This window comes from Cyprinodon variegatus, unplaced genomic scaffold, assembly GCF_000732505.1.
Source record: "Cyprinodon variegatus isolate N-32 unplaced genomic scaffold, C_variegatus-1.0 Scaffold710, whole genome shotgun sequence".
In the NCBI taxonomy this organism is placed as follows: domain Eukaryota; kingdom Metazoa; phylum Chordata; class Actinopteri; order Cyprinodontiformes; family Cyprinodontidae; genus Cyprinodon; species Cyprinodon variegatus.
In genome coordinates, this window is record NW_015151163.1 from 263239 (window position 1) to 286534 (window position 23296).

At 39.9% G+C, this 23296-nt stretch overlaps 1 protein-coding gene across 2 annotated transcripts in view; it reads left to right on the forward strand.

Annotated features, from left to right (window-relative positions):
* The first annotated feature begins 1708 nt into the window (after window positions 1-1708).
* LOC107097611 (aryl hydrocarbon receptor-like) overlaps window positions 1709-23296 on the forward strand; it is a 49646-nt gene continuing 28058 nt past the window's right edge. For both annotated transcript variants that reach the window (XM_015394817.1, XM_015394818.1), the window contains exons 1-2: window positions 1709-2077; window positions 19938-20128. In XM_015394817.1, coding sequence (XP_015250303.1) covers window positions 2019-2077; window positions 19938-20128 — 250 coding nt within the window. In that variant the 5' untranslated portion in view covers window positions 1709-2018. The remainder of the gene's footprint in view (window positions 2078-19937; window positions 20129-23296) is intronic.

A 23296-nucleotide genomic window follows, 5' to 3' on the forward strand; every position in this document is an offset into this window, starting at 1 on the left:
ACTGTCCTGAAGTTGTTCAAGATTGTTCATCTCATCATGTGTCCACCAGTTGCCGCTCAGCTTCTGTAATAGGCCTGTAACTGATAGGATGGATATGGCTCTGGATAAGACAATGTGGATATGAAAATGAAGCAACTGAGCGAATTGTATTGTTAAATATATTTTGTTCTCTCATCTGTGATCTGCTGGAACAGCTGATCCAAAACCAAACAATACCCTCCCTGTTGAGCAAGTCAATTTTAAAATCTGTCTGTAACTGTTCAGACCTGTTACATGTCAGCGGCCAGGTCCCTGCAGCCTTTGCATGAAAAAAGTAAGAAATGAAAAGAGTAGAATTTAAAGTAGTGATACCACTTTAGCTTTATTATATTAAGCCATGTTTCAGCCACAATATTTATATTATACACTAGAACAGAGAAGGCAGTGTCCAGTTGAAAAAAGGAAAGAAAAATATATTGTGTATATAATATGCATATAATGTATTCTCCCCCTATACTCTGATTTCTCTTAAAGTGATTTACAAACAAATCATTTATCTAATTGGTAAACACATGTTTGAATCTTAATCAGACTATGAATGCAGCTGTTCTGGGAAGGCCTCAGTGAACTAACAGCATCATGAAGACCAAGGAACACAGAAGGCAAGTCAGAGAGATGCTCAACGAATAAAACCTACAAATAAAAGTGGTCAGATTGGACCAAATACATTGAGCTTTAACATGGATGCAACATGCAAGGTAAATATCAACACTAAGCTTCACTCTGACCTCACCATGTCCACAGAGAAACTGGCTGTGGCAGCATAGCGGCCTTTCTTCTGCAGAAACATGGAGTGATCAGAACTCTTAAAAAGATGAAACATATTTGATAACAAACTGCAATCGAATCAGTACTTCACATGATATAATATTCAATCAAAATCCAGACCTGAATTCAAAACAATATTTCATTTCAATTCAGTTTATTTCTATAGCACCAATTCACAACACATGTCATCTCAAGGCACTTTACAGCTCACCAGATCATCCAGTCAGATTGATTCAAAGTTTTCTAGTAAGAAAAACCAGTTGATTGCATCGACTCATTGACTCGAAGGCAATCCCTCACACTAAGTATGCCTGTAGCGACAGTGGAGAGGAAACACTCCTTTTTAACAGGAAGAAGAAGTGGGAGCAGCCATCTGCTGAGGCCGACTGGGGTTCAAGGAGACAGAAGCAGAGATACAGAAAGAAGCAGAGATACAATAGGCAACTGTAAAAGGTGGGCTTGTCCAAGAAACACACAGTCAGGCAGACTAGCTCCCATGTTTGCATATATTTGAAATATTAGACAATGCCCAGGTAATCTGTCTGAAACTATGAGCCAACAATTCAAGCCTACATCTGCAAAAAAGGTAGCTAAAAAAGGGGGAAAACAATAATTAATATGAATAAACAGTTTTGATTCATTTGGGAAAATATACATTTCTCTTCCCCCAGTAGTCCTAATATTATTTTAGTTTTTTCCAATTTTACAATGAAGGTTTTTATATTAAATTCGATATAAAATTGTAATAATGCCTTTATTACAAGGTATTTAATAACAAAATATGTAGTTTAATCATTTATATAGTATGAAATCACGGCCAGCAGTCAAGTTTACAAAAGCACCCAGAGCCCGGTCCACCTTAAAAAGAACAGACTGCACACATTTCCTGAAAACGCCCCGTGTGCGTCTGCATGCGTGTGAAAACACAAGAGACACAAACTCAAGCGACTCCGAGTTGTAATAATAAGGCGGCGTTGTTTATCCAAAGAGAAGGGGTTGGACATAATCTGAATTCAGAGCCAAACTTTTCTTTACTTCCATTTCCTCCTCTACAAACTTCCAGGAGTCTAAAGACGGAGCGCAGCGCCGAGCGACCAAGGTCAGGCTGAGCGGCGCAGCTGTCAGAGAGGAGTTTATTCCGAGCTGTGGGAGAGTGGACGGTCTGAACGGACGGAAAGCTGGCGCAAAACTGAGCTGAACGGAGCGGCAACATGTTTGACAATCCGGGGACGTATGCCAACAAGAAGAGGAAGAAGCCCGTCCTGAAACAGTAAGCGCTCCGTCTCCTCTGGCTTCACGCGCCTCCTTATGCCGCTGCTGCGTAAAGTGCGTGAAAGTCACCAAACGTTGAATTAGAATTTAACTCGTTTAATTAGCATAGAATACAACAACTACTAAACTTCAGTGCCCCCAATTAACTATGTCAGGCTGATTAGTTCCACGTTAAATGTTATAGGTTCATATTGTACTTTGAAAATAATGATGGCTTCCAGCTGTCAGCATTTATTTATTATCAAACGATGAAAAAAGTTCAAATTGTCAGAATAACTCAAGAAAAATGAGAGGAGGAAAGTTGGTGAACATGATGTAAATCTACTGTACTGTGAGACCACCTTAAAACTGTGTCTACTGGGATCTGGCATGGACATCCAGCCCTCGCGCATTAATCACAATCAAGTTTGAGAGTCGGCTGCTGCTCGCACGCGATGCTCCATGGAGGCGGGGGCTCGCGGCCTCTCTCTGGGTTTCTGTAATGTGATCCAGCCTCGCGCAGCGCGCGGAGCTCCGGGACCAGCAGCAGCAGGCTGTGAGGCTCCTCTCTGCCTCTCATGGTGGGGCCTCTCCGCCCTCATGGTCCCTGCAGGCTCCTGCAGCACCCAGGCATGGCCTTCAAATGCCTCCTCACTTGTTGCTCTGCAGTGCCACCTGTTGACTAGCTGGCTTTAGGAAAACAGTCCAACATAGAGGTCATATGAATCTTTAAAAAGACCAAAATGTTCGAAAAAGAGATGACTGTTGGTACAATCAGCACAGAAAATGATGAGTTTGGGAGGATGCATCTATAAAACATACAGTGATTCATAGTTACTTTTACCTCAGTTATTAGATGCATGATGCTTTATATTACTAGAAACCATTTAATCTCCTGATATGTAGCACAACAGGATCAACATGAGTGACTGTTGTGTGAGTTTCAGTCCAAATGAGCAGTGAGCAATGATTCATTTCATCTCCTGTAATTAAACAAAATGTTTTCCTTGTTGTTGTCCATCCATAATACATCTTTCAGACTTTCTAATTACAAAGAAAAACAAAATAAAATAAAAAATGACCGGAGCTCACTGGGGGCCCTGGGGGCCCTGGCTCCTCTTCACTACACTGTGCTGTTCTGGACTTTCTAGCTAACTTTTCTGGTCCTAAAAGTAGGTAAATCTAAAAAACTCACATGGATAGAAAAAAAAAAAAACAATTAGAAGAATTTTATTGATACAATTAATACATTATTTGGCACGAAGACCTTGGCAGGAAATATTAGCACCAAGTATTGTTTGATATGCATGAACAGGAGTAAAGACCAGGGATGTTTCCCCTCAGGCATGAAACTGGTGGAGGAGTGGAGATAGATGAAGTAGGTCAGTCCATGAGATGCTATGCTGAGCTGTATGGAGAGATCCAGTGGACTGAGTGAGCTGATACTAGAGCTTCACTCATAGACCTGGAAGATGGAAGACCAGATTGGATAAGACAGGTTGCAAGAACCTGTCTGTGATGAGCAAGCATGAGGAGACAGTGGAGAGGAAAACTCCAGTTTAGGAAAAAACTTGTGGCAGAACCAGGCTCAACATGGCGGTCTTCTGCCGGACCGGTTGAGATGAGACAGGGAACGCAGAAAGAGTCCAGGAGGAATGACACTCTGATGAAGCTTTAGCTACGATGGTGGAGAAATGGATGGAGGTGGGTTGAATCAAGGTCATCTGAATGGAAGTAAGACGTAGCGCAACCACTGCCTGCGCTTTGGGTAGCAGACTGAGGATTAAAGCTGATTTCCCTGTGTCAGAGGCAGATGAGGGTAAGCAATCACTTTATTCAGTAGAAATTCCACCTAGACTCCATTTGTCTGAGTTAAGTTTTATTTTATTTATTTTTTTACCAACCAAGCAACAAGTCTCAGGCACCTTGTGGAAGTTTCATACCAGCTCTGACAGCTGATTGAAATAATCACATATAATCCACTTTTAATCTACAGTACTGAAATGTGGTTATATAACCTCAGTAAATAATAGCTAAGGGCAGCTCACTGATAGTGTGTTCTTTTTTTGTTTGATTAGGGGTTGACTCCTCTTGTATTTCATAGCAGTTGACTGAATGGCTGTAACAGGGAAAAGAAACACTATTCATTGAAAAGACTAGCCTATTAAAATTTGTCTGACAGTAAAGATACTGTTAACAGCTTCTATATTTGTAGATATTCTGGGAAGATCTGTTAAGATATCCTCAGGATCTTTAAAAAAGCAGCTGTCACTGAATATCAACCTGGAAGAGTTTTGATGACATTTCCAAACTGTTGGATGCCATTATTTGGACACTGAGATCAATCCAATAATCCAATATTATCTCCTGTTATTTATCAGCAAATGAACTTTAGCCTCAGATTCCTCGATAGAGGTTATACTCTGGAAGTGAGTCAAGATCCCAAATGAAGCTAGTTTTTTGGCAATTGAAAGCATGAGTTTATATGATGAAAACACAACAAGCCGCATACCTGTCTATGTCTCTGCATTATGGGCAGTGGAGGCTAACAAAAGAAGCCAAACGACCCCCATTCCAAGGGGTGGACCCGTCCGTCTGTTTCAATTTGCATGTTTTCTAAAGAAAAACAAGGCTTTGTTGGAGTAGTGTACAAAACCTTGTTCTCAACACTATTTCTGACATTCAAAAAGTTTGTTTAATTTGATTTTTTCTTTTTACTTTTTTTTGAATGAGTATGACCTGAATGACTGAGAATCTTTACCAGCATATCTCCCTGATAACCTGAGATGAAGTCACGTTTGAAAAACTCAGTGGATTTTTTTCCACTGTTCATCTGTAGCTTTCTTCTTGTTTGATTCAGATTCAGCTGAGATTTCTGCCTGCTGCAGCAGAACCTGCATATGCTTGAGCCCACGCGGTTTATAAAGATCAAATGTTTGTGTTTCTTGCGTCGAGGTGAGCCTCCATCCTCAGCCTTACTGCTCAGTCAGCACATCATCTGTGGAAAGAGAGGCATCCTCTTTCTTTTCAGCTTGGATTCAGATTCTTTACTGAACTGATCCTGAGTCTGGGCAAAGTGGTGAACCACAACCCATCATTGCTTAGAAAGACTACGCCTTTGGTGGAGGCTCTTTTTTCCCACAGGAGACTGAGTCCTTCGCCAGTTTTGAATGATTGCTTTGATGGGTCGTTTCAGTTAACAGATGAACTTCCTGGAACCGGGTCTGTGTAGCTATTAGTTTGGATCCTAGATGGAAGTGGTCTCTGATCGCTAACGCAGCCTGGTAATTCAACACACAGCTATACCACCAGTTTAAAGATGTGTTTACCTCATAGAGGGGCAGAGGACAGTAACCTCAGCCCAAGGAAAGGTTTGCATAGTTCCTATATGTTGTACTGTCCTCAGACAGATCTGTCTTTTGCGACTGTACATTCCAAAATAAAGAGGTGCCCTGTATGTAGACGTCTGTGTTTCTGGAGCTTTTTGGGCTGCCAGCTGCGCTCTGTTGCATAAAGGCGCTATTGAGTCAAACCAAGGAGTGCCGTGGCATTCCCTGGCAGAGCTGCCTCTTCACATCGGCTTTTAATACCAGAATGCTTGCTGTGCCTTTTGGCCATTCCTTTTACCATCTACCCTGTTAACTAAATGATTCCGTGTGGTGCCTACTCGGTTTTAAAAGAAAATAAAGGCAACATTGTCTGTTTTCCTCTTAAAAAAGGGGAGAATTTACAGTATACTTCCATAAACATTGTTACAAACTGTCTCTGCACCAAAGGAAATTGAAGAGAAGTGTTGAAATGAATTTATATGCCACAAATATACTTAGATGAAAAAAACTTGATCAAAATGATGTTTTCACAGTAATGAATGATTCTTTTTGGCAATAAAAAATGGCATCATGGTATATTCGTGTTAGTTAAGCATGTCCTTACTCATTCTGTAGAGGTTATTTCAGTCTTTAAGGAAGTCTCTCCAGGCTTTGCTCATGTACAGACGGATTCCAGAGTGATTTCATCATAGCTCTGGCTCTATGGTTGCAGTTGTTTTCCAGCTTGAAGGTGAACTTCAACCCCAGTCTTTAGGTTTTTGCAGCCTTAGATAGGTTTTTACATCCATCCATTTACCTCCATCCATCCCCACCACTACTGGTCTCCATGGAAATGGTTGGATCAGTTATATGCAGCATTAGTTTCGGTCCGGTTTACAAGTAAAGAACTGCATGTGCAGAGTGCAGATAGCATTTTCTTGATTTTCATGCAATAACAGCATGTATTCCATAGTAATTTAGATTATTGGATTAAAAATAACTGAAAGACAAAATATCTGAACTCACATTATCTATTCAAAGAAAACAAGGTAAGGTGATGAGATAGAGCATGTACTGTCAATTGACCACTTTACTGGTTTTTTGTTCTATTTAAAGCTTACAAATGCACCACTATGCCGAAATAACGCAATCCTCGTCTTCCACACAACTACCAAATCAGTGAAAGTTGAAGATAAATTAATATTTTCAGTATCTTTTCAGAACCTTAAATTGAATCATTGACCAATTATGTTCAAACTGTCACACTTATTGAAATGAAGATAACTTGATATTTATGAAAGTTAGTTTTCTGGATGTATGTTCCATTTATAGATCTAAGTAGCCAATTAATATAGATGTGCAAAAAAATTAGCTCAGTTAAACTTTAAACTTATTTATGGATTCCAAGGGGAAATGAAAGAAAGAAAAAATTAATATACTAACTTAAAATGAGAATGGTCATTACTGTAACATAATAAAATATGTTAAATTTGATCGTTCCTGTTGTGTAAATAAATAAAATAAAAACGCATATTCAGTCATTTGAAAAGACTTGAAAAAGCCATTACATGCAATAAAAAAAAAAGAGTGTATAGTATTTTTTAAGTAATCCAGAAACATTGGCCTGTTAGTGGTGAGAGCAGCTACTTCCCAATGTTTCCTTAACTTATGTAAAACTGCAACATTTACACCTTTTTTTTTTTATTGTCTCTTTCTAGCCAGTCATCTATAGAGGTCAAAGGTGTGGCGTGCATAGATAGCTATGTTATTGTTTGGATTAAGAGTTTTTAGCAGAGGATTCTTCAACCTAAACTCCTCCAGTTTCCACGAACCTCTGAGCCAGGGGCGGAGCTAGATGGGGGGGGGGGGGCTCTCTTAAGCAAATATTGCCAGTTAATCACATGATCAATTTAAATGAGCTGCCCCCTGCCATTTTTTCCCTCTAATACAGATGGTGGCAGCAGCAATACTCTAAAGTGGAATATTCAAAACATTAAAATTTTTTATATATTAACAATAACTTGACAACAAAAACACTGTGGTTCATTATGCACATCAATAAAGTAGCATTAAAGACGATAAGCATGGAATTTATGCACTTTTCAGAACTAGATTTTGTTTTATGAGGTAAAGAGAAAAGGATGTGTCTCTGCAAGTCATCTTTCAGTCTTCAGTCTAATCATAGATAAATAACTATTTTAAAAAAAGCTTATTAAATAATCAATTTATGTAGATATTAGTACTTATAAATATCAGTTTTATGCAGAGTGATTACTGATAAAGAAAGAAATGAGAATAGAAAAGATGTTTGCCCCAGAAACCTGAAAGAATTTGATCCAGTATACTTTATATCTAAAAAGCACAGATGTTTAAATATATGCGTCTATTTGTTAGCAATTGCTGTAGGAAAGTATATTTAGTCTTTATTTAGAAAATATGGACGTTGTGCTCGTTAATTCTCCTGTTGGAACAGCTTAGACTGAACCTGAGGTTCTGGTGCCTATCCACTTTCTGCTCTGAGCAGCCTCTCTGATAACACAAACACCTGCCACACTTTTTAGATTTGTGTTCTTAAGAAGATAAGAAACAACACTCAGCTCACTTCACAAGTATGAGCCTCTCTCTGTAGTTTTATTGCATGACATTGTAGTATGCATATATGTGAGATGAATTAATGTGAAATATGAATGCTGCTGGTCAACATCTCATCATTCACAGCTAACTGACTCTGTGTACGTGCTGTGCAGCATGGCTTAAATCTCCAAAAATTCACACTCAGCCTGTTTTTGTTTTCCCTTATCTCTCTGGCTGTTATCAGACGCAGTAGTAGTCTTACAGGTCGGTGTGGCAAGTTCTCCGCCTGGCAAACTGGGTTAATGACAGGTCGTATGCAGGTCTTTACAGACCGTCTTGGTTATTATTATCTTTGTGGCATGCTCACCACAGAGAGGTGGATCGCTAAACTCAGTTTTATCCGGTTACTGTTTTGAGAAAAATTGCACCGAAAAATGGCACCAAAACATGTCTGACAATATTTGTAGCGATAATATTAATACTGCATTACACCTCCTGTCGTTTTGCATTGTCTACTTCGTATGTAAAAGCTTACAGCCGTCTTGGATTTGCCATCACAGCCAGGGATGGTAGAAGCAGTTGGTCTTTGTGGGTTTATGACATAAATGTGTAGTGAAAGAGACGCAGGTCTCAAAGTGAAACTCCAGTGCAAAGCAAAGCTGCTTAATATACTTCTCCTTTCTGCTGGACCTGATCACAGGGTTTGATACAGTTAACCATTAGATGAGTGGCTAATGGGAATGATTTTCTTTGTATGCTGATCAAAATGATGTTTCTGGGCAGCAGTTTCTGTTGTTCTTCTATAAAGTGGTAATAAAGGTATCATAACCTGGTATTTTGCTCAAACAATCCTTCTGAAACAATCTTTTTAGATAATTTCTAGGAGCTGAAAACAGAGCTAATTCAGCCCCTTTCATAACTTTTTTTTCCCCGTGAGGCTACAAATGAAAATTTGAATTGTGTGCATCACGTTAATGTGGATGTAGCATTAGCCATACCAGCAAATCCTTTACCAGTGTTTCCTGGTGACCTACATAATAGTCCTACACTTTTCAATTCAATTCAGTTTATTTCTATAGCACCAATTCACAACACATGTCATCTCCAGGTACTTTACAGTTTAGCAGATCATCCAGTCAAATTGATTCAAAGGCTGCAACACCATCCTAGAGAGAAATATCAGCTGTGCTGCTGCTAATAACACCTTTGTGTATAGATGTTGAACATTTTCCTGTTTTTCAGTGTAGTCCTGTTTCTCTGACTGTGACTGCCTGGGCATGCTGTCTTCATCCTTGGAAATGAGAGCTGGGGAGCTCATCCTCCTGGCTGTATGGTTCCTGGATGGGGCACCTTTTACAGTTGCCTTTTGTGTCTCTGTTTCTTTTTCTATGTCTGCTTCTGTCTCCTTGAACCCCAGTCGGCCTCTGCAGATCTCGATCACACTGAGTCTTGTTCTGCTGGAGGTTTCTTCCTGTTAAAAGGGAGTTTTTTCCTCTCCACTGTCGCTACAAGCATGCTTGGTGTGAGGGATTGCATTCGAGACGAATGAGACAAGTTGATTGCATCAACTTGTTTTCCTAAGATAGAAAACTTCGAATCAATTTGACTGTATGATCTGGTGAACTGTAAAGTGCCTTGAGATGACATGTGCTGTGAATTAGAAATAAACTGAATTGAATTGAAATTGTCAGCTTTATATTCTATTCATATATAAAAACTATTTATTTTCTGAGAATGTGTTTATTTAAGATAAACTATATAAATCAACAAACACCTAGAAAAAACCTCTATTATATTTTTTTCTTAATCAGGATGATTGGATGGGTGGGGCAGCGGCCTAGCACCCTCCACCAGCTAGCCGCTACTGGCTAAATGTCAGAATAATAATTATAGTGTTTTGAAGCGAGTTTACCAAGCTTTCCTGAGTCTCTAAGCTCCCCTTTTAAAGTATTTGACGTTCAACAGTTTGCAGGATTTTAGGCCCGTACCTTCTGATAGAACTATTGCCAAGCTCTAACTCCCCAGGTCTCGTCTCCAGGTATTGCTCTTATATTTCACATAAAGTTCTGCCCTTGTGATTCATTGGAAAGTTTCCTCAGTTCCTCTTGCACTAAAACATCCACAAGATGTGATGTTGTTGCCATCTTACTTCCCTTTTTCCCTTCCAAATGTATCAGTGGTTATTATGGCCAAACACTCCATTTTGTTTTTATTTTAAATGAAGGCTGCTGTCCCTGAATTTCCAAAGGAAGTTTCATCAGTGGATCTTTCGTTAGATGAGGACTTAGTCTTTTGTTCAGGGGCTAATTCACACATTTCTCACCAGAACCCATTCATTTCAGGCACACAGAACCAGGTTACTTCCTAAACAGTATGGCTGCTGGATCATCTCATGCTGTTTATGTTTCATTGCTTGCAAGTCACCTTAAGGCATCTGGAGATTGAACCAAAGCACGAAGCAGACTTGCTCCACAACCCTTTCTTTCATATCTTGCCTGATTCCTTCTGATGTGATCTGCAAGACGTTTTGGGTGTTGCCTTGATATCCTTCCTCATGTGTCACAGGAAATGTTTGGTTGGATGTTATTACCATGTAAGACGAAAGTTTAGGTTTTATACATTATTCATAGATATCTGGTTACCTGCTTAATATTTTTTTCATTCTGACTTTGATTTGAAGAATACTGAACAAAGCCCAGTATTCTCAGTGGTTAGTTGATCTCCTCTAAATTCAATCCTGCCGTGAAGCGATCATCTCAGGTTAGTGGTGAAGATTCTCAGTCATCCAGGTCTTAGTCATTCCTAAAAAGTAAAAAAAAAACGTCAAAAATGTCAGAATTAGCGTTGAGTTTGGGGCTTTATACAGTAGCCAAACAAAGCCTTGTTTTTGCGTAGAAAACAAGCAAATTGAAACGGATAAACGAGTCTGCCCTTTAGGAATGGGGGTTGTTTGGCTTCTTTTGTTAGCCTGCAATGCCCCACACCTGTCTACACACTATTTCTGATATTTTGAATTGAAAAAGCTTTCTGGATGGGAAGCAAAATGTCTTCAAACTTGGAAACAAAGTCCAGTGGATTGCTTTTGTTTAACTGTTTTGAAATGATCAGCTCAGGTTCCAGCTACTCCATTACACAAAAAGAGTGGAAACTTCCTCTTATCATTGTTGAGCAATGATGTTTCCTTCTTTTATTATTTTTTTCTTTCTTTTTACCATTTCTACAGGAAAATTGTAACATTTCTTGAAAACTTTCAATCTAAACACAGCATTTTAATCTCACAGTGCTGCTTGCAGTTCGGTTCATTCGTCCATCTTGTTCTCCCTGGGTCTGTTTTTGCAGAATGTTGCTCATAAACTCTGAGAGAAAATGTTTCTTTCGGAACAGAAGTGGAAACGTTGTTAAAAGTCTCTCTGCTCTGTTTATGCCGAGGCGAATGCTGAGCAGTTTGTGGACCATAACTAGCTGTGGCCGGTCTGGCTGTAGTCCATGCCTCATTCGCTATGTGGTTTGAGCTTTCTGTTTTGGTGTTCATCTCAGGCCTTTTCCATAATGAATGTTGTCTGTTTTTTTCAGCAGGCATGCATGTGCACAGGCAGCACGTTTGCTTACTTTCAGAGCCACTGAGTCATCCTTTAGGATTAGGCAGACAGCTAACGTGTCAGTATCCTCGCAGATATTCTGCTCCACGGTCTAGACAGAGACCTGAGAGTTTTTCTCCTCCAATCAGCAATCCAAATCAGAACAGATAGATTTGTTCAAATGTAATTCCTTCAGACAGAAAACCCCATGTCTTCTAAACCCATGTGAGTCCTAAAACCGAGGAGGAGAAAATGGCTCTGAATGCCTACTTTTGTCTCTGCTGAGCATTTCTGCATAGTGAGGTCATTTCTGAGAAGGTAGAGCTGGAGCTGAAGGGCAGCGGGACGGGTTAGTGGTAGGAGGAAATGTAATAAATCTAATTTTCTTTTAAGGCAGAAGTTTAAGGGAGAGAGATTTTGAATATAACGCTTATGCTACATTCAGAATGCAAGCAGCGGAAGCTGCAGGAATGTGCGTGCTGCTTCATTTTTGATGCTTGTACAAGTTTAGTTCAGATGCACGGCTGAAGTATCATTGCTGCTCTCACTGCCCGGTTGAATAGTGGGTCTGATGTGCGTTGGGCGGAGCTACCCTAATCTTCCTTTGCCTGTAACAATGGCAGCTATATTTGCTGTTATAAGTGGGTTAAACAGTGTTTTTAAGTAAGAAAGTCCAACTGAAAGCCAATTCATCAAAATTACGATCCTGCCTTCAAATATTATTTCGCTGTCGGAGCCGCTCAGACCTCCGTACACCGGCGGTGCTCAGTCACTGGGAATCCATTTCAAAGGCAGCCTCTGACCCGGTCGCCTCTTCACGAGTTCCCGCTACTGTTCGCAGCCGCAGGAAGGCGTTTTTCATGTATGTAAACCAAACTACAGGCACCAGAATAATAAAATCGAACATATTTTGTCGACAGGTTTCAACATTTTAAGTTAATTTAGGCGTTAATAAACTGTTTCAGAGTACTCATCATAGCTCTTTACATCAGCAATGCTGTGTCTGTCTCCCTGGAAGCTCCCAGATCAGCTGCTCTGATTGGTTGATGTGGAAAGTCGAGCAGCAAAACTTAAAGTTTTCCAACCCCTGCAGCTGCTGCTTTCGCAGCACGTCCTGCAGCTCAGATGCTCATGAGACGCTGCTTCAGCTGCTCAGACACGCTGCAGGACCTTTTGCTTGCCTTCATGAGCGTCAACCATTGACTTTGCATGAAAACTAGCTGCTTCTGCTCCCTCTGCTGCCTGCAGTCTGAACATAGCATTAGTTCCCTTTGAAGCATCAGTTATGAAAGCAGACCTGTGATAACAGCTTTTGTTGGATGATATATTTTCTCTAAAATTGTGATAATTAATTATTTTGTTATATTATATTTGACTCCAAAGTGTTTTCGGACACTGCAGCTGTTGACCTTGAAACCAATTCCATCTCTGTTTTTTTTTTAATCTCAACTAGCATTTGTCCGCCTTGCTGCTCCTCAGTCCCCAGAGCCTCATGCTAAGGAAACAATAAGGGAGGGATGAATGGAGACTGACCCACAGGAGAGAAACAACCAGACCTTTAAGCAGAAAGAGACAGCAGAACAATAAACAAGCATCCTAATGAATTATGCAGCTCATTTAAATTGATCATGTGATTAACTGATTCATTGTTATTCTGACAGGTCTAGATGACACCGTGTGATCTAGTACGATTAGAACTGGTCAGCCATGATATCATGTGTGCCCTGAAGCCCTCCCCTATACAGACAACAAAAGCCCTGAAAACAGTCTGTTTCTTTTTTGGAAACGTGACACGGACTGACCTCTGATCAGCAGCCTCTCCGCTAAGGTTTAGGCTTAGCTTAGATTTACTGATTTCTCTGTAGAGCAGCTGACACTGGCTTTATTGCTCATAGCTTTTTCTGGAAAAATCCCCTGAAGCTTTCTGAATGGGTCCTGTTTTAAACAATCAGCAGCTCTTCTGACAAAACCACCTGACGCTGATGCTTGTTTAAAATCAGCTGATTGAGGGCAAATGGGGCGAAAGAGACTGTGAGATGGACCAAATTCAGAATATATGTATATTTATTTTAATGAAGCTAGTCTATGTAAAAAAACATATTTGAGCCACTTTCTGTATCAACCATGGGTGGATATTCTTCCACATCTTGAGTTTGATATCTTGGAAACCGGCGTTTGCACTAATGTTTGCACTGCTTGTTTCAACGGGTGCCGGTGTTCTATCAGACCAGCATACCCATAGTCAATATGCATGCGCAAGACACCAGATTTTCCCACGTGTGTTCTAGTTCTGTTCATCCCTTTAGTTTTGTATGAAACTCAATGAGCATGTATCCCTTACGTAACGTAAAAAAAAAAGCATAATCAAGGTCAGATTGCAATATGCTTCAAAAAACACCAAAAAGTAATTCCAAAAACAGTTAAAAAACAATCCACTGGACTTTGTTTCCAAGTTTGAAGACATATTGCTTCCAATCCAGGGAGCTTTTTCAATTCTAATAGTCAGAAATAGCGTTGAATTCGAGTTAACGTCCTCAAACTTGGAAACAAAGTCCTTTAACTTTTTTTGGAATGACTATGACCCAGATGACTGAGAACTTTCACCAACAAACACCAAAAAGTAAGTAATTAAATTGTTTCTTTGTACATGATTAAAGGGATACACGCCCTTGAGGTAGTTTAAAGTGTATTTTTCGTACAAAACTAGAGATAAACTATAAAGGGATAAATTTAAGGGATAAACAGGTATTGACTATGGGTATGATGGTCTGAGGGGTTATGCTGATTTGACAGAACACCGGTGTAACAAGCTAATGTGTTGGTAGATGGTCAGAGAAATGTTAGACCGGGACCAAAACTGGACCTGCAGCAACATCTGGTCTGCCTGCTGCTGTTGGGACCAGTTTTAACAAGAGTCCAATGTGGCCCACTTATGATTTCTACAGAGATAATAAGTTTCAGGACAGCAGAAGTCCTTCAGACATAAAGTACAGACAGTAAAAATATAGCATCACACCAAGTTCGGACTGGATGATAAATTACAAAACATACAATATATTAAAACAATATTATTATTGTGTAGTATCAATGTATCTGCGTTTACTGGTTGGTTTGATTCAATTTGGTTGAGTGGTTTTTTGAAAATCATCTGGAAAGTCTGGGATTCCTTTGCCAAGATTCAGTTTTAATAACATGTTGCTCCAATGACATTGTTTGCAATGAACCTACAATTCACAGTTTACGGTATAAACAAGGATCTTGTCCATTTAGGAAATTATTATTATTTTTTTTTTTTACTTTGATGATCAAATGTAGCAGCTATGGTTTATGAATTGGGTTGTATTATTCTAGTATTGCATGATGTCACAGAGGAAAGCCAGAGAAACAATAAAAATCCTTTCAAATTGAAAAAAAAAAAAATCACATCCTATAAACAGACATCAATTTCTCTAACAATTACTCTTCGACAAAAAATAGGAAATACAAAGGGCTGTTTTATCTAAGCAGCAAAATATCTAAGCTTTTAAATATAAGAAATGTTTGTTGTATTTTAGGTTGCGACACAGCTATCGCATTTTGGCATAAAAGATTTTAAAACATTACTCTTGCTGATGTTTCTATCTCTAGACCCATGAAGTGATGTGATAGTCGCCTTATGACCATGACTACAGTGGGGCAAAAAAATGTTTGGTCAGCCACTGATTGTGTAAGTTACCCTGCTTAAGGAGGATGAGTGTTTTGTAATTTTTATATAGGTACACTTCAACTATAATATACAAAATGAAGAAAAAATCCGGGAAATCACATTTCTTAATTATAAAACGTATCTGTGTACAGCCTCATTAAACTCATCTATGGCCAAGATCAAAGAGCTATCAAATGACAAAAAATTTAATTCTAGACCTGCACCTGGCTGGGAAGGGTGAATCTACACTAGGGAAACAGGTTGATGTGAATATATCAACTATGGGAGGAATCAGAAGAAAATGGAAGACTTAAAAGACCCCTTTATCTCCCTTTATCTGTGTCATGATTTATTTAAGGATCTGACCCAAAATGCAGTAAACCACTCAGAGAGCAAGGCAAAAGGTTAAACAGGTTTATTGAGGTAAGGGTAGAGGGGGTTGGATTTGGAACTCAGTGTACTCAGAGAGCTGGTAAACCTGAACTGGAAGGGAGGAGGGAAGTTCACAGTGGTTAGTTCAGGAACCGTGGGAATCTTGAATGCAGTAGGGAAAATGCTAGTGAGGGACTCACGTTAGGGGGGGTTCTTCTCTCACTAACATCCAGTCTGTGTGAGTTGATCAGAGAAGAGGGAAAATGTTGAAGAGTGGACAGGTAGACATACTTTGGACCTGGAGGAGCACTGGAGCGGACTCGCTTGGATTTCCATGAGGGACTTGAACGGCACATGTGGATGTTTCTCCCCTGCTCAGTGTGAACTCAGTAAACAACCCAACAGCACATGTGGAGGTTTCTCCCCTGCTCAGTGTGAACTCGGTAAACAATCCTTCCATGGGAAGAAGGCCAAACATCCAGTATGCAGGAGGACTTCCCAAAACTGGCAAACACTCTGGCATCGAGGTAGTGACAGTCCACTGCTTAAGTACTCCTCCAGATAATGATCCAAAGAGCCGCAGGTGTGCAGGGAGGACCAACAAGGACAGGGCACCACCTGTAATGTTTGGAGGAAGAATGCTGAGTGACTGGGCACTCCTTTGACGATACAGTGAGGAGTTCATCATCAGGAAAAGCCTTGGACTAGAGCCGCTTCTCCTCCATATTGAGAGGAGTCAGCTGAGGTGGATGGGCCATCTTTTTCCGCTGTGCCATGGACACCTTCCTCAGAACTGGGAGGGTCAGTGTCTCATGTCTGGCTTGTAGTTGCCTCAGGGTTTCCCCAGCAGAGTTGGAGGAGGTGTCTTGGGGAAGGGAGGTCTTGGAGTCTCTGTTGAAAATGCTGCACTCGCGACTCAGTCCTGGATAAGAGGGAGATGACAAGTATGAGCACAAGAACGCTGAGTTGCATCTCAAGAACACCATGTCTAATATGAGGTATGGGGATGGAAATAGCTTGCTTTATGGCTGATCCGTGTTAATGGAAAAATGATGTGATAATGTATCATGAGATTTTAAGTAGGGCTGAACAATTTTGGCAATAATCTAGATTTTGATTATTTTCAACCAAAATTGCGATCGCAATTTTAGTTCGATTTTCTTTTGCACCTACCACAAGACGCTCCAGTTTTTTTAAAGCTTGCTTGGCTAGTGTCCATTGTTACAGGACTTCATGGTAAACGTTGTGTGAAAAAGTGTTTACTTCTACTTGCATGCATGGATCTATGTGGTAGCTGCAAATCTCTCTACCTTTGATGGCAAACCCACTTCAAGCATTTATTCACCACCTAAAGTCCTGGAGGGAGAAATTTAGTGTCATACTCTTGTTTAGTATCATTAATAATCAGTGCCTTTGCAATTTGAGAACAGATTTGTTTTTAATTGTGATTATAATTGCAATATATTATAATTGCAAATGCAATTAATTGCCCAGCCCTAATTTTAAGCCAATCAGTGAGAGCATTGAAAATAATATGTGGCTGGCTCTTGCAGCATTGGCGTGATCTCAAAAACACTGCTTTGGTTACGATGGAGTGGCTTTATAATAAGCATTTCCAGGTCTTAAAGTGGCCTAGCCAGTCTACAGACCCCAGACGAAATATGTTGAGGGAGTTGAAAGTCTGTGTTGCAAAGTGGCAGTCCCAATACATGGACTGAAATACCAGCTACAGTGTAGGCAAACCTGGTGATATTTCATCTTTAACATTCCGAACAATTGCAGTAGGCTGAGCTTTGGTCATTGACTTCACAAAACATTTTATTTTAAATCGTACAATGTGATTCCCTGATTATTTTTTACTCATTTTGTCTCTATTGGTTAGAGATGGTCTATAATGAAAATTACAGACCTCTCTTATCTTTTTAAGTAGGAGGATTTGCAGAGTCATTGGCTGACTCAATATTTTTCTGCTGTGGTTCAAAACCAATGAACCACATTGCAATAGCATTACAAAAGGATCAGCAAACAAAGTAGTAGTTTTCATCTGTTTTTAGGCAACACTTTTAAGCAAATTAATCATGCATTGCTCCCTGCAATGTTGTCCTACCTCTCTATTCACATCACATCATCAAGCATGGCTATAATAAACAGGAAGTAGAGGCTACAATCATGAAATGACCAGTAATGGAAAAAACTTTTAATCAATGTATTGCTATCAGGGAAGATGTCCTTGCGTTATCATGTCAACGAGTAATGGCCATGTTTATGTGCATAATAGAAACATCTGTAAATTTGAGGAGTTATTTTTATCTTGCCATTTCCATCAAGCTTTTCTGATGCAATATTTCAAAATGTGCAGAAAAAGCTGATGGTAATGCACTTAATGATCTAAATAACTTGTTTTGTTTTAAAATGTGCTCTTATTTTAATATTTTTCTTCAAGGGGTAGGCCTGCAATTTAAGCGCATTGAGCTACAACCTCTGAAAATATGCCTCTCAAACAAGTTGGCAGGCCCTGCCAGTGTAAACAATGACAATATCACACACACACAATGAGCTAGTATATCACTTTAAGACTGTATCTAAAAAAATTAACTGATATCAATCTGAACTGATATCAATCTGAGGAGTGGGAAAATAATCCAGATGTTTCAAAAAAATTTAATCTTTAAAAAAGGATGAAATCAATTAGTCACAAAGCCCTACCTCAAAGACTACATTTTCAACTAAGAAATGCTATTTCTAATTGCAGAGCATTGGACTGCGGCCTCCTCTTTTTCTTCTTCTTGCCGTTATGTGATCGAACAGCAGAACACAGCCGACCTGTCTGCCTTCATAGAGAAATGAATCATGTCATGATTTTACTAAAGTTCAGACCCAAACGCAGAAGACCAAACAGGGAGACCAGGGGAAAAGGTTTAACAGGTTTTATTGAAGAGATAATGCAGAGGGAAGTGTTGCTCTGAACACTGCTCAACCGGAACTGAAAAGTGAGCGGAAGGCTCAGTGGGAAAATAGATTTGTGAACTTGGAGAAGAGGATTTGGTTGCTGACTCACATTTCCTGAGAAGTTTTTGAATCTTTGACTCCAGTCTGTATGCTGTAGTTCCAGTGTTTGTCTGATTTGGTGGAGGCGATTTCAGCCTCTTCAGACGGGAAAAGGGGTGGCTGCTAGACTAGACACTGGAATTATGTGCATACTCGACCCATGGAAGTAGTTGACTCCAGTTAGTGGGATCTGATTCTGTGAGGCATCTGAGGCTGGCTTCCAACTCTTGATTCATTCGCTCTACTTGTCCATTGGATTGGAGGTGGTAACCGGAAGTGAGAGAGACTAGGCCCCAAGAGCCGAGCAAAAACTTCTCCACACCTGGGAGATGAACTGCAGGCAGAATGTCCTGAATATATTTAGAAAAATAACAAAAGTGCTTCTATAAGAAATTCATGAAAAACAGAGGAACACATTTTTTTGGTACATAACATAACCTTAGAGGCATTAATGCTGATACTGGCACTTACATTTTTTAGTTTATAAACCTAAATTTAATTGTAAACTAAAATTATAAACTTTTTTACTTTACCGTTTAACTTTTAGCTTTTTACCTTTTTTTCTTGACTTGTTAACTTTTATTTTTTCAACTTAATTCACAGTAGGTAATATATCATTCAAGGGCTCATCCAAACAGTCAGATGCCAAAATAAAATGTACAGCCATGTAGCAGGATCTTTGCTGAATGGCTGGATATAGATCTTGTACTTCTAGATCTCACTGAGAGAGAGGGGGGACTCTATTTGTAAGGGATATTCTAAACTGGTAATTTGCCCTATAAAATGTAACAGGCAGCTGATGTAATAATTGAAGCCGGGCCTGATCAGCAGCAGGGACGGTGTTTGTCCTCGTCTGTTAGATCTAAGTGGTGTGATTATGTGAACCCCCCCCCCCCTCCTTTCCTGTCCTAACTCTGTAAATTCACCATATGTTTCCTGTTTAACACAACTAGATCTAAAATGAGAACTTCCCATTCTGACAGTGATATAATAGCACAGCATGATGTTACAAAAACTCACATTACAATCAGCTCGTTAGTTACGGCGTCAGTGATAATCACATGACTCACAAAGAAGATCAAACACAGAGTTTCACACTTTAGCTTCATCTAAACATGGCGGTATCGTCCACGGCTTTTTGGAGTCACTTTCAGTTCTGTGAAAGGAGATGCTTGTTGATAGATGTTTCTCTGATGTGTATGTTGTTGGTTAATTATCACATGTCACATTGCAGATGCTATGTTTTTGGAAGAACTGGTTTACCAGGCTTTATAACCTCCATTATTGAACACATTTTTCCCTTTACCCCGTCAGGAAGAAGGTCACTGACAGCAATGAAGTTGTTAAGTCCAACCCTTCGAAGCGCCACCGGGATCGGCTGAACGGGGAGCTGGACAGGCTGATGGAGCTGCTGCCCTTCCCTGATGAGATTCGCTCCCGTTTGGACAAACTGTCAGTCCTGCGCCTCAGTGTGGGATACCTGAGGGTCAAGAGCTACTTTAAAGGTGAGCAGGCTTTGTGACCAGCTACATGAGACCAAGATCATCCTCAACTTTAGGTCCAGACTAACAGGGTCAGGATCCATGTTGCTATTAGGAGGATTTGATTTTCAATCTGTTTTAAAAATCTTTTATGATTTATGACTGAAGCAGTAACTGAAGCAATTAAAAGTTAAAAAAAGATCTTCCATAAAACAGTTAGCATCCTTTTTTATTTTCTTTTATTTGACCTTAAGTTTTTATAAGATACAGGAACCAAAAAAAACAAGTAATTTTCTTAGATATTCTAATAATTCAGTCTGGAAATAGACTTAAGAAAAAACACTTTGATGAAAACAGATTTTTGCTGAAAACAGATTATCTGAATTATATGATAACTTTGAAAAAACACAGATTATTGCAGTGTTTTTAACACCCACTTTAATTTTCATATTTTCAGTTTCAGTATTTTTTAATTTTTGATGCTGAGTCTTTCAACCGGCAATAAAAGCTGTCTAACATCAGCATAGAACAATCCGGAGGAGTGTGTGTGAGCAGTTTGTAAAAGCGCGACTCAATATTCCTTAAAAAAATGACCAGTTGGCAACCTGCGATAATGGGATTATATTATGCAAAGGACAACGCATTGAACACCGCCAAACTCAGGATAAGAGACTCGTCTTTGAACTGCTGCTGTAATGCAGGTTCCCAGAGGGAATTTGTTCCTGCTCTTCAACCATGTCTGAAGACTGTTTTAACTTTTTTCCTCTTATTTTAAATCTCTACAGATTCCTCGCTTTAATCTCAATCGCAGCTTTAATCTCAAGCGCAGTGACTAAACGCAGGGTTTAGTCGTACAGTGTGAGCTCACAGCTCACGATTATGTTCGGGCCCGACGCTCTGATGCGATCTATCTACTGACACTGCACGACTAAAAACCCCGTCTGACCCAGCTGCGCAGTGAGATGGAGCTGCTCTGTAGCTCTCTATCCTGAAGCCAAACAAATAGAAGGCAATTTGTGCAATTTTGTGCTGAAAACCCTGAAAAGAAAAGGCGACAACATATCTGGAAAAAAGAAATGGCTAGGCAAACGTGGCTACTACGGTCTGTCAATTTTACAGACAGAGCTGCATTTATCTCAATGCATCCCTGCCACGCCGCTGTGTTTACATCTGAGAGGAGGAATAAAAAGAAGAATCCTTCTTTGCGCTCTGAGCGATTTGCCCACGACGGGCGGGAGAAAATCAAACATGTTTGATATTCTCCCGCCCTCACGATTCCTGATAGGGAGGTGGTCGTGAGAGGTTGATTGCCCCTCATAACCCCCTGTACACTACACGGCGCACAATCAGGCTGAAAGTCGGGCCGATCGAAAAATACTCGCACTAGAAAATCCCCCAAAAAATCACACAATGTACGCTGGGTTTAAGGCTTTATATGTGTTTAAGAGTCTTGCAGCTCTATGAAGGGTTTGAGTTGGTTTGTTTTTAAATTAATGATCGAATTGATTTCAATTTACATATATTTTTTGTCTATGTTTTTTTTTTCTAAGTTTTAGTTGCTTTAACATGACATAAACCTCCTCTGATCAGCTGCTGGGAGAGTTGTTATGTCGTAAATGTCTCACACACTTCTTTTGCTGTCTCTTCATATCTCTTTATTTTATTCCCTGTAACTTCAGCAGAACAAACGAGTCTGTGTCCCCGCCCGTCCCTCTGTCCTGTCATTCAGCATGTTGTTCACTACGTTTATGTAACGCCAATTAGCAACAGACTCTCATTGTTTCCCGGACAGGTTCTGAGCTTGGAGTGCGGTAACATGGGGAAGCTATTTGCTTTAAAACTGTGGCATTGTGCATGCAGAGACAGATTGGACAGGAGCTAATGCATGACTTGTTGGGTCTCCAGCTGCCACCATGGAAACTTGTTGGGTGTAGAACTCAGAAAAAGTCTAGGTGGCTAAATATCAGTCTGAACCAATGGCAGCGGTAAAACCCTAATCCTTCATGGAAATCAGCCATGTTTTCTGAGACTAAAAGACTGAGGACATTGCTGCAGACATAGGAGAACAATTTCTGCTGTTTGATGAATACTAACGCAGAAAGTGCCTCAGGCCTGCTTAGATGCCTCTATTAGCTGCCTTGCTTTGAGTGCTGATTATCCTGGAAGGACCTTTCTGTGGGATAAGTTTGGAAGTCTCAGCTGCTTTGGAATAGAAACACTCCAATGGCAAGGAGAAGTGTGGTGAACAGTGCTTTCAGATAAAGGGATTTCTGGGGTTGGGTCATCGTGTTCTGCCACCCTCTCTGAGACATTCCAACCCACCCTGAGAAACTGAGCCAGAATTGAAAGTGATTTGAGAATGACACATGAAACTGTTTTGGCAGGTTATCTGACAGCTGAGGAAGGAATGAAAAGCATGAAGGAATGTGGTTTTTAGGAAGCAACACATCCTCTGTGTTTGAAACTTCTCTCCACCCTCTGCATGAACCACACCCACTGCAGCCTCCCATAGTCACCAAACACCTTTTAAGTTAACTGAGAGGCTTGCAAGGCGTGAAGTTTTCTGTAAAGTAGAAGGGATCTTTGATGGTTTATAGTACCGGGATTCTCCAACCTCTGATTTATCAAGATTATGCATCTTACATTTTATGTAATGTTAATGCAGTTTACTTATCAGACTGCACTTAGAGTAAAAACAGACATGTTACATGCAGTCAGATGTGATGTGAAATTCCAGTTTTGCTTCCTCTCTCACCCTCTCACCTAGATTTCCTGCTGCGCTAAGAGTCAGCAGGACAGAGGGGTTGCTCGCTGTCAATCTAAGCTGAACTAACTCAAGAGAAGAATCTACGACTGACACTCACCTACTCAATCGGTCACCATTACCCTGACATGAGCTGTGCTCTTGGCAGCAAAGAGGGAAAACATTGCACTGCAAAAAAAAAAAATCTAAATAAGTCATTTTTTCTTAAAATAAGTGCATTTTTTCTTGAATTAAGGATTGAAGTGAGACACTTTGCCAATGGAACAAGACAATTTACACTTTAAACAAGAAAAAAAACAATTGCATTGTCTTATTTCAAGTGCATAATAGCTAGATACCTTATTTTAAGAGTAAAAACACTCATTCTATTGGCAAATCATCTTATTTACCTGCTCAAATTAAGGGTAAATACACTTAATTTAAGACAT